The sequence below is a fragment of the Labrus bergylta genome, chromosome 6 (genome assembly GCF_963930695.1).
Source record: "Labrus bergylta chromosome 6, fLabBer1.1, whole genome shotgun sequence".
Taxonomy (NCBI): Eukaryota; Metazoa; Chordata; class Actinopteri; order Labriformes; family Labridae; genus Labrus; species Labrus bergylta.
The window spans coordinates 16,193,811-16,206,065 of NC_089200.1; the positions used below are offsets into that span (position 1 = coordinate 16,193,811).

Genomic DNA, 12,255 nt, shown 5'->3' on the forward strand with positions numbered 1-12,255 from the left:
TTCTTCTCCAACATCGGCTGTCGACATAGTTTTCTGTTGTCTGGTTACTGCATAACCTCGTCAAAATATGACAGGGCTTTGGGGTGATATTAAAAGTTAATTTTTAAACTTTACAATTCCGACAACTTCAGAGTAAGTGAAAGCAGCACCTAAACTCCAGTGATGGAAATTTGGACAATCCCATTAGGCTATTATAAGATATAAGATATGCCTATTTATTAAATAGGCCTACAGTTTCTGTTTTGTTTTTGTTTAAAAGTTAACATATAGTCGAGCCCCTGAGATGTTTCAGTGAGAATTGAGGACTATTTTGTTGGGTTTCTTCGTAATTCTTTTGCATTTACCTCGCAACATTACATTTCTTCATAGGCCATCGTCTCAATAGGCTCAAGCGTTACTTTCAGCTCATCTCACAAGTGTTGATCAACATATTGAATTTGACTTTTAACTGGCATTTAGTGCGCTGAGATAACCTATTTCTACTCCTCAATATGAATGGTTATGTAATTAGTCAAAGTAAACTTTCATGGCATATCCAGAGATCACAGTTGCGTCCTTCTCCTAATATTTACAGTCTATGGTCCTTCTGCAGCAGTTGTCATCATCGGCACCAGAGCAACAACTGTTGGCACTCTCATAAAAGAAACTCCACTGGACCAATGACTGTGTTTGAGTACAGCAGGTTGTTACTTGGCATTGCACTCCTCCACAGAGCAAAAACCAGCGACTCTTGCGGATAAACCAGAACGGAAAAACAGAAATCTAAGCTCTATTTTGAAGCTGTTTCTCTTGTCTGATGATAATGGAGCTTTCTTGTGAGTCAGTGAGATACACTGAGGACAGAAGACCGACCAGTAGCAAGGTATGCCTTTGTGAACCTGAACCTGACAACCTAAATAAGTTACTACTAGGCCTATAGAAATGTCACTGTTAATCGCTTTTCACGCCAATTAACACATCTGCTGTCTGTGTTTAGCTTGTGGAGCTCCATGTGCTGTATGTGCCAGATGACCAGTGGGATGTGAAGCTCAATAAAGTCCCTGCTGAAGCCATAGAGAGCTTCATATCTGCCGGCTTCATCAGGTGAAACTATAACTTCAATTTGAAATTAAGATTGAATGTGCCAGACTCAGAAGGACGAGATCTTGTATTCAAATATTGTGTTGTTGTGCTCATGCAAGTTATTTAGCTCTGCCGTGAACATATATATTTAAAGAGATGCAGAGCTCAGCATTATGGCATTGATAAAGATGCCAGGTAGTTCAATGGTAAGCAATGTAATGTTGGGGTAGGTCAAGAATGTGTGATGTTAAGTTACAACTGTCAGACAAAAACCATGAAGTAAGATGAGCAATATATCTGAAATGTTGGTTGATCTCACTATGATTCGGTCAAACAGTAGCCTACACAAATTTATTTTAGATGTTTTCAAATAAACATACAGGACATAACTAAATGTAGCCTACTTTTTTGTCTTAGAATCCTACTTTAACTTGTTTCCTACATGCTTTTAAATAGGCCTATGATAATCGTATATATGAATTGAAGCTATGAAAATGTACATTTTTGGATTTTTATTTTGTCAGCAAATATTCAATCTTTACTCATGTTTCAAAACCAATGTGACATCATCTGTTATAGTAGGCTATATCCTGTGTACAGTTCCGTCCAAATAATGTACCTTTTTTCCCTTCGATGTCAGGGTTTACCCTGATATCACCCTGAAAACTCTGAGGAACGAGCTCGGAGCTCTTCTTGGTGCAGAGAGGACCATAGACAGATTCTCCTTCCTTAAATGTGTGGGGCGCAGTTTGGCACTGGTGAGTGCAGCTGGCTGTTAACTGTGCTTTTTTTATTGCTGGTTGTGTTTCACCGAGTCAACAGACAAAAAAGAAACAATGCAGACAATTTGATTCACAAGCTCACTATTCAGGTTGCTACACTAAAGGGTGTAAAGTGTGTGTGTGTGTGTGTGTGTGTGTGTGTGTGTGTGTGTGTGTGTGTGTGTGCGCGTGCGTGCGCGTGCGTGCGTGAGTGAGCACGTGTTTTACTACCATGCCTTTTACAAAAACAAATTCTTTCCAATGACAGGTCAAGAGCAGACAGGAGAGGGATCTGAAAGTAAAAACATTCGCTCCACCGTATGTATGTAGAGTTTATTTTCTTAAATTTGATCCTTTTTCTTTCTTGAATAGTTTCAAAATCTTGATGATTTAGGTTTCAAGAAGTCCAAGCACATATTTTACAACACTTCTAAAATGACTAATTCTAAAAGTCAGATCTTGCCTTTCGGGTATATGATCAAAATTGGGGACCGACCGAATTGGGAATTTTGGGGCCAATACAGATATATCGGCCAATATCTTAGATCTATGAAATCTGTAGGGATAGCTATATAAAAATGTGTTGTGAATGTGAATGTTTACACTCTTGTGCTCCTAGACACAGCTGTTTTTTCTAGAAATCTGCTTAATTATCCCGTTCAATATGCACAAATTAAGCTCCACTAATGTCCTGCTTTGACCTGTCGACAGGCCCCTCAGCCAGAGCTCTACTTGCTGCCCACAGTGGATATGGACAGCAGCGTATGCTCCCAGTCTCTCAGCCGGGACACCAGCAGCAGCAGCTCTCCAGACCAGCACACCTATTACCACACGCCAAAGACCTGCAGTCTGCCAGCAGGAACAAAAGAGCCCGTTAAATTCCCCCTCATTCCAAAGGGTTCCCATCCGTCACCTCCCACCCCCAGCCTGGAAGAGGAGGAGCAGGAGGAGGAGGAGGATGAGGAGCAAGGCTACAGTTCTTCAGATAATGAAGAGGAGGGTCTTTCCTCAAAAAAGTCAGGGTGGGCAAAGAAGGATTGTTGCCCAAATAAGAGTCAAAGAGCACCACCTGTCTCATATAATAAAGGTAAAATTACAGTTACGTAACAAAGGATGCGTTCATTTCTGTACATGTATACATTTACAGCCTGGCAATCATGCATCTTGACTTGATCAGGTCCAGTTGTAGAAAAGTGCAAGTTTCTGTTTTTTTCTGTTTCGAAACAAAATTGCTGCTAATTCAGATTTTTTTAGTCACTTATCTCTCTCATTTAGGCTGCCTCAATATTCTTGTGGTAAGATCAGAACAAAAATGGGAATTCAATGTTTTGTTTCATCCTAAAAAGATGCTCATCTTCACTGGAAAGCCAATTTCAGAATGTAAACAGTCACAAAATAATGTATAACAATGTTTGTATGGAGTATATTCTAGCTTTTAAAATGACAATATATGTTTTGCTATGATCTTTTTTTTTTTTTGCAGGTTTGTGTATTTGACTTTCAGCATCTTTGCAATGAAATTTCTCATCTTATTGATGTTACATTGTGGTACTAAGATCTTAAGTTTCACATATTTCAAGTTTTAAGATGCTGTGAAGCTGATTCAGCTCAAGAAAAGGAGTCACCAGAGAATGGCAAAAATTGCGGGAAGAAGAATAAAAAGCACAGCGGACAGAACAGAGCGCCCCGAGACTCAGGAGCAGCTCCGTCTTTGGAGGACAGAGATTCAGGCTTTTCTCTCACAGACGGGTACACAGTGCAGCTCAGCACACCAAGCTGAAGTATTACTGAGTGCCACATTTGTAGTCACTCTTTCTGCTGCTGCTTTCTCTAACAGTGTTTTTGTTGACAGGCTGGGGAAATCAAAAGATGCACATGCGCTTAAGTTGATCAGGAATAAACAAACAAGTGGAGTGAGTAAAAGACAAAATTATAAAAACATGTAGCAATCATTGTCTTCTGACTTTCTTTTTTTAGAACAGTTATCTTTAAAGATTATTATAGGGAATTTAAAATGTACAGGAAGGGTCTAGCAAGTTGTTTGGTGTAGTAACAAGTCCAACTACCACTGACAGCAGGTTGATGTAGTAAAGTGTGTGAGGTCTTTTAAGTGAACAAACAAACAACAGAAGGTCATGAACATCCATTCACACACACTCTTGTTGTTGTTCCTCTTGCTTGTTTGAAGGTGACAGAAAGTCCAGCTGTATTATCTCGGCCTGTTCGCTGCACCTCACCGCCTCCAGGTCTGAACTTGGCAATGGTCTCTCAAAAGAAGTCTGCCTCTCCTGTCTTTCACACAAACCGTAAGCAATCACTTTGGGGACACACCCAAAATCAATGTCATCTTCCTTCTGCCTTTGTCTTTTGTCCTTTAACTGACTGTCATGGTTTGTTTCTGTTAGGAGAGGAATTGATCAAGGAGATCAAGCTGGTGAGGGAGGAGAGAAAGCAGCTGGAGTGGACAAGACAAGAGTTATTAAGAAAGGGGAAGGATTTGTTGGCTCAAAACAGACACCGCAGGAACCAAGGTAAGTGAAGTGAAATATAGTGCTTCATATAATAGGTGTCATAAGAGTTAAGAAGTGTACCAGCAGTGTGTTTACCTTTAAACAGTGGTCATCATTGTTCCTTATGTGGTGCGACATAAGTGTTACACATTGGTGTAAATTATATATTTACATTTTTTGGTAAATTCTCTGTATGTATGTAAGAAAAGAAAAAGGATAAACAGTTACTTTATTTTCTGATTACAAAGTCAAACTTTTCAAAAGTAACTAAATGGACCTGGTGCACCTTCCGTCCTTTTTTCACATAAAGCCCGTGACAGTTGGAAGAAGAAATATTTCGAAACCAAGAAGGCCACAGCACCACTGGAGGAAAATCTGAGAAACTTACGACAAGAGTTGGAGACGTTTTACAACAAACTATTGCACCAGCTGCAGGCCAGGGACAGCAGAGGGAAGCCAAGACGACAGGGCAGATCTTCCTTAAAGGTCCAATCAGATTCATCTTGATTTTTGTTGAACTGTATAGACTGCTTTTACCATGTAGTGAAAGGCAGGCACAAATTCTGATTAATGATTTATCTGAGGGTTCCTTATATTTAGATTTATGAATATGTGTCAAGTTATTTTTTATGGGTATTATTGTCCTTTACTGGGTAGGACAGCTGAAGAGAGACAGCGAAGGCTGGGAGGAGAGAGTTGGGGATGACATTCTGCTACAGGCCAAGTCAGATTCAAACACACATACCCTGCAATGAGGACTATAGCCTTCGTAAATGGGGTGCGAGACATAACCGCTAGGCTATCCTGTGCCCCTAGAAACACAGCTTGATAATTTGAATTACCATTAAACAATTTTTACAGCATGTATTTTGCCTTTAAGCAGGAAAAGAACAGGTTTAATTGTAATCAGTGCAAAATTCCGTCCATGTCCTCATTTGCTTAAAACAATTCAAACTCTAATTAAAGTTGTGTAAATGACTGAATAGCGGATCCTGAATTTCAGAATGAGCTCATCATTCAGATCCTGACAGAGAGCCATGTGATTGACAACCTGAAGAGGAAGGTCGAGGACGCCAAGATGAAACTGGTAACAGAGATCAAGGTACCGTTAAATGATTTCCTCTACATCTCCCCTAATCTCACGCTAAACTTAACACCAAAATAGATTTTTTTAGGAAGTTGATTACTAGTTGAACATAGTTGAAAATTCTTTTTTTTATAGCCTGTACCAAACTGACGACTTATAAATAGCATCGACATTGTTAATCCAAACGTACAGTTGAATTCAAGAAACCCTGCAGAAAAATAAACCTGAGGAAAAATGTCAAGATAAAATAATGTATATGGAGATGAAAAATACATTCATAATGAAAATAGTTCAAACTTTCAGGCTTGATGATTTGTTGGCCATCTTGCGTATGACATTAACAAACCATGTTTTTCATGTAGTTGAGGAAACAGGCTGCTACAGAGCTGAGGGCGTTGAAGGCTGAGCTGGCCCAGAAGAAGAGCCAGTCCTCTTATCCTACTCACATGGAAAATACTACAAGGAACAGACACGTTCAGAGTACATCTGTCTAATCCACAGTTAAGAGAACTGTGAGTCAGTCTTAAACCAGACTCGGAATACTGAATAGTGTTTGAAGTCCTTATTTTATTATTGGTTTTATACATTTTATTTTACAAAGTTTTTTCTTTTAAGAAGACTCACCATTTTGAACCTGAGTTTTGAATGTTGTTCTCGCTTTTGTTGCAATGTATTAAACTTGATTTGCTTCTTGGACGTCTGGTTTGTTCAGTCGACTGACTTCCCAAATGAGACAGGTAGGTTGTTGCAGAAAGAAGAACGCTAAAACGGTTATATAACTTAAAATTCACAACTTTATCAATTTTTTTATTCATGAAAAATACAAAGTGGACAAATGTAAGCATGTTGGGTACATTTTAATCAACAAAAATGTTTGTCTTCATCACATTTAAGGATTGATGGAAATAAAAAAAAAAGTCAGTTAATCAGTTAGCACAGACAACATTTTTAGATGTTACATAGGAAGACAGGAGCAATAACAGCCACAATCAACTCTGAAGTGCAAGTATGCATCTATACCCAGAGGGAAGTCACAGCCCATTACAGCTACAATGGGATAGATTGACTTTGCAACAAATAGGAGGGGAGATGTAAATGTCTGCAGCTGTGTTATTCCTGCAAGCATCCTAAGAGTGCATTCCACATCCCTGTGGTTTGTTGCCTGGCGACTGGCTCATCGCTGTAGTCCAAAATGTTTCCATTCCACATGCCAATACCCCTCAAACCTTTAGATTTCACAGAGTCTGCCTTGGGACAAATACTCTGTGGATCATCATACCAAACCTGATGAATCTGTCCCGTCTGGTCCTATAGGGTAAAACGTGCAGATGATAGTTAGATGAGAAAGGATGATGGCACTTCTTTGGATCTTTTGTTTTTTTCTGAGAACACGTTAAGCTGTAAAAACTTTATTGCTGTTTGGAAGGGGCCATTTGTTTTGTTTGAATTGGGACTGGTAGCTTGGTTGGAAGCCAGCACTCCAGATGAACAACCCATGCTTTGAAAACTCTGCTTTAGTTCTTGAGTCTTCACTTATAACGAGTTGAAAAGGTGAAGTCAAGCAGGCCTGAATTTGACAGCAAGACAAATTCTCTGAGATTCACTTTGCTTTCCATTGATTAAAACCTCTGTGTATATCTAGAAAAAAAAAGGCTTGAAACTAAAGGCTTGAAACTATCAAATAAAAACAACGTACCTTGTAATTGAAGTAAGGAGCCTTCTGCTTTTCGTCCCAGAGCCGGCCGGACATTGAGACATTGACTTGCTTCATGATCCACTCATATGGTTTCTGTCTCCCAGCTGCATCGCTGCACGGGGCTCCACGGAAAGGAACTTTGGCTATAGAACATATTCCATGCTGGGAGAAGAAAAGACACAAAGGGACATGTGTTTATACGTCAATAAAACTAACCCCTGGTGTATTTTAACAATAAATACAAGTTGGAAAATAGCAGTAACATAAACTACATTCAACATCATTTTGAGACTGTTTCAGGATGAGAAAAGATCTTTCAGAAAGATCATCACTGATCCGGAAATGTGAAAAGTCCACATTCATGCTAACCTGCTCACAGTACGATATTAAAACAAGGGTGATGTGTATGTCATCAGTTTAGAAACTCATCTGTTAAACAGAAACAGACCACAAGATGGCGCCAAATTAAAGCTTATGGCAAACAATACTAGTAAACGGATTTGTAAGCGGGACAAGAATGTTTGCAAAACTTCAATCCATCCAATCGTTGTGAGGTGATCTCAACCTCAGAGTGGCTCAAGAGGAAAAAGTCTGAGAATCAGAAAGTCATAAAACCTCTGCAAGATGAACATCTCCACCTTATGCTGTTCCAATCAGTCCAGTAGAGTAGATGTTGTGATATTCAAAAACATATGTGAATACTTTTCCCACATGGGGATGCTTCAGGATCAACAAAGTAAATATATTTAAACCATCATATCATGACAGTCTATTTCACAGTTGTTGAGATATTCTTAAAGCCATGCTAGCACAGTTAAAAATGCTGAATATTACAGGACTCTTCACAAGTACTATCCAACATTTTGACCGTAACTTGATAAACATCTCACCTCAGAAAGGTTGAGGCATGGGTAGTCATAGCCGTACCATGGCACTCCCATCACAAGCTTCATTGGATCGATGTTCATACTCAAATATTGGTCATAGGCTTAAAAGAAAGTGCACAGGCATTTGATATAACAGTGATCAAAAGTAATGACAAGCTCATATTTTCTGACAACTAATCTCACATCTGGAAAACAAACCATTCAGTGTTTGAGAGAGTGGGGCGTTTGCCATTGCTATACAGTCCCCTGTGATCTGGCTCTGTTCATCATAAGACATGACAAAGAGCAGGTCACAGGAGTCAGCGATGGTGATGTAATCATAGCAGCGCTTGTCGATACATTTTGGTGACCAGGCAACATCAAACGAGACCTAGAAGTCAGGATTAGACAAATTTAACATCAATTAAACACATTTTCTCTGGAGGTGGGCAACTCCCAGAGTTCATTTGGAAAAAAATAAGCCACATGTTTCCTTAGAGAATGTAGTCAAACAAATAGTGCTGACCTGGGAACCTGGGATCTCCCTGTGGAAGGTCTCAGTAGTCTCTTTGACCAGGGCTGTCAAAGCATGGAACTCTGGCGAGCCGTCTTCCACAGCTTGTTCAATGTCAATGTTTATCCCATCCATAAATTGAACCTTTGCCAGGTTGATCTTCTCTGTTATCCACACTGTCCTGTTTTCCTGGTCCACAATGTAGGAGAGAGGAACATCACCTTTTCCCCAAAAATAGGGAAGCGAGGAAGACAGACACAGTTATGAGCACAGTGGGTCCATGAAAGCAAAATGGACTCAGACACCCACATAAATAAATAGAGTAGCTATTCAATGTAGTCTACCTTTGAGTACAACGCGTGCTCCTTTGGAGTGAGCATGACACATGAGTTCAGCATCATATTTCCCAAACGCTGCCACCGTTGTCACCATGCTCCAGTTGTAAGACTTCCATGTCTTTCCACCCACATCAAACACAAACACCTGAAAAAAAAAACCATACACACTTACTTTAAGAATACCTGTTTCTTTGATCGACTGATTTTCTATTTGTTTATTTTATGGGTAAATCACCACAAAATTGAACACATACAGAGACTCTCTTTTAATAGGTATTCTCTCTTCTCGTTTTAACTCTCAAAAAATAATGTTATTAGGTATGCTTTAAAGAAGCATACCTAATAACAGCTTTTTAACAAACAAGATACATTTAACAGAAATCGACCAGGTTAAAATATCAAGTATCACATGGCCACAAAGCAAATACAGACACACTGGGCACAGTCCCAATTTGAAACTTGGGACTTGAAAGAGAATTCTGCTTCATGCTTTGTAACCAAACGATCTAAACAGTGTAGAGTGATATATATTGGGTTTTATTAATGTTTAGTTGTCCTTGTAAGCCCTGGAGTAAAAACGGTAGATTGCATTGTTTTACATTACTGTAGGCTACTGTTTAGGTTACAGGACATAAAGTAAAGGTCTTATTAGTGAAGATACCAGTTTTAAAATCACAATTAAAAGCATTTTCTATCATCGGATCGGATTTAATAAAAGTCATAAACACAATATAAGAGCCTTGTGACAGTATTGTCCAAATATTTACCATACCTGGAAAATCATTGTATTTTAACCTAAAGATCCTTAACTCTACCCAAACAGCAAATAACCTGAGTTCAAATATTTTAGACAAAGTGTGGTCGTTATTGGAAGAAGTAAACAAATTCAGCCAAGAACATTTTTAGCCTCTTAAAAAGCAAAGCAACTTCGCATGGTTAACAATGGCCACTCAATATAATTATTTCCTTGTTTCTGTTCTCGTGATCTCGAGTCACCTGTCAATTAAAAGCCTACGTTTTGTCATAATGACCAGCTCATATTTTGTCATAGGCTACTTATGAAAAGCAGCTCCTTACGACGGAGTTTTTTTTTATTTTTTTATTTCAAGATTAAACTCGTAAATTTACGAGTATAAAGTAGAATTGAAAGTAGGCTATTTTCCTCTGCAGACAACTTCCTCCATGTCAGTGTGGTTGTTTCTTCGGAAAAGCCACAGTTTCTTTCAGTATCTTTTCAGGGTGCTGATATTTTATGACAATGTGAAGATGATGTGCCAGAAGCATGTGTAGTTTCATATCTGCATAAGTAAAACCCCAACACAACTATTTGTGTCTGTTATCGGTCTGCCTTGTTAAAGTGTCTCATGTGCAGAGACAGTTTGTGTCCTGTTCATCATTTTACAGATAAACAAGGTCTTGCAAGTTGAAGTGAAAACTTCTCTTGAACTGTTTTTACCGACTACACAAGGAAGCAGCCTATTTCCTTATTAGTGAAACCTTTAGGACAAGATGCTGCATGTTTGTCATTTGAGAACACGATGCTGCAGCTCTTCTGATATAGAGTAAAATAACCATTTTATTCTTTAATTCTTTAAAGACTTGTAAGAGTTCTACTTTCATCATTTTCGCGCAGGCTGGTCTCGAAAATTAATCCAGAAATTTAAAAAAATATATATATTTTTTAACGTGGCCCTAATCCTCCGTCGTAGCTCCTAAACCATTAACAATATGTTTTATAATTAAATTATTAGTGAAATGTTAACGATATTTGGCTTAGGGTTGAGGTTGTGTAATAGCCTAGGCTACTTGAACATAAGCGGAGTGTTTTCTGATGGTCGTTTTAAATGTATCAACTTGTACCTCAAAGTCTTTCTCCTCGCGGATCTGCTGACAGTGCTCCGGTCTCTCACACGGACAAATGTTAGCCCTGCAAACCACAACTATCGTCGACAAAAACAGAAGAAACCAGGACATTTTTTATTCTGTCAAAAGGGGAACTCTTAAAGTAGTGAATCGGTCCGGCTGCTAGACTTCGAACTGTCAAACAAATCCCATTTAATCTCATGACAACTGTACGGAGGCTGACATGGTACAAACTGCAGTCAAGCTGTAACGCGTTTAAATGGTTTAAATTAGAAACCAAATGTGTGCCTGTTTTACCAAAATGTTACCATTAAATAAAGATTGAATTTCCATTCATATTAAACTTTTTTTTTTAAATTGTTTTCATAAAATTGTGTGGAGAATCCAATTGTTAACCCCTGCCTTTATTAAATGTTGATATGGCTTCATGGATCCTATGTTTAAATGTTAACAACATCAGAAGTTCCGTGTCAACATTGCTTTTATTGGCAATGGCCAGACATTTATCCAGAGCTCGTTGGCCACATATTCATGGCTCTAAGCTTTCTACAAAAATACACCCCTGTATATTCCCTTATTTCATATTCTTAAATTTCTCTCCTCTCTTTTTAGGGAATGGTGTAATGGCTTTGGTTTATTCTATTTTGTTTGTCTTTAAAGCCACTGCTGGCAATGTGGAACGTTGTATTACATGGTCAAAAGAAAAATGAATTATAAGAATTTTAGTGCAATTTCTATACAATTCGATTTTCAGCTAGATGATTTTGCAACATTGTGTTATATAAGCAATAAGCAAACATGTTGGATGGTTGCCTTTGGGAAGTCAACAGTTCCCAGGTTGAGCCAGGTAGGACAAAATTACAGGTCAAGATGAGATGACATTTTCTAAAGAGTCTGAAGCACTCATGTTTAATGTTTAACAGAAATCCAAATAATAATTATTTTAAACTATATTTGAAGTACAATGCAATGTGTGAAGGTTAAAACTGAAAAGGTAAGTATTATAAAAATAAATCAAATATGTAGTGACATTACATTAGTTTACATTAGTTTAAATTTGCAAAATATAAAAGATAAATAATGATGTATTTGGAAAAGGCTGTCAGTGCCATGAAAGCCAGGGTGACATAGCTGTGACATTTTCAACCATGCTTTAGTCAGCATGTCATAACTGCACGGCCAGGGCACAGTAACATTGACATCAGTGAAACTTGTAAACATTCAGCAAAGCTTTAAAAGGCAGTATCTGGATGCAGTCATTTTACAACCACCAGCCATGAGACTGCTTGTGCTTGCTCTCACTGTGGCCCTTGCAGGTGAGCATAACTTTATTTATGAACTGAATAATTAATATTGCTTTATGTGAAATAAGATAACAGCACTTTCAATTACATGAATACAGGGAATGTACATGATCATATATTTAACCAGCCAAAAAATAAAATTAATTGTGATTTAACAAAAGTAATACTGCACTCGCTAACAATCTCTTATTATAGATCAATAACCACGGCTAAATTTCGTGCCTTACCCAGAACAGTACAGGAAATAAAATAAA

General features: G+C 38.3%; 2 protein-coding genes across 2 annotated transcripts; one reads left to right on the top strand and one right to left on the bottom strand.

Moving 5' to 3' along the window:
• Positions 1-289: 289 nt before the first annotated feature.
• spata1 (spermatogenesis associated 1) lies at positions 290-6,125 on the top strand. Its single transcript, XM_029280180.2, has 12 exons — positions 290-862; positions 977-1,083; positions 1,703-1,820; positions 2,092-2,145; positions 2,535-2,910; positions 3,404-3,572; positions 3,676-3,736; positions 4,012-4,129; positions 4,229-4,354; positions 4,644-4,819; positions 5,337-5,435; positions 5,783-6,125. Exons 1-12 carry the CDS (start codon positions 797-799, stop codon positions 5,912-5,914), a joined length of 1,602 nt encoding a protein of 533 aa, XP_029136013.2. The 5' UTR covers positions 290-796; the 3' UTR covers positions 5,915-6,125.
• Positions 6,126-6,206: 81 nt separating this feature from the next.
• On the bottom strand, positions 6,207-10,888 carry ctbs (chitobiase, di-N-acetyl-). The gene is made up of 7 exons (XM_020648632.3): positions 10,695-10,888; positions 8,841-8,979; positions 8,509-8,717; positions 8,202-8,373; positions 8,007-8,104; positions 7,117-7,278; positions 6,207-6,728 (listed from the first exon to the last, which is right to left on the bottom strand). The coding sequence occupies exons 1-7, from the start codon at positions 10,806-10,808 to the stop codon at positions 6,531-6,533; spliced, it is 1,092 nt and encodes a 363-aa protein (XP_020504288.1). The 5' UTR covers positions 10,809-10,888; the 3' UTR covers positions 6,207-6,530.
• Between the last annotated feature and the right edge of the window lie 1,367 nt (positions 10,889-12,255).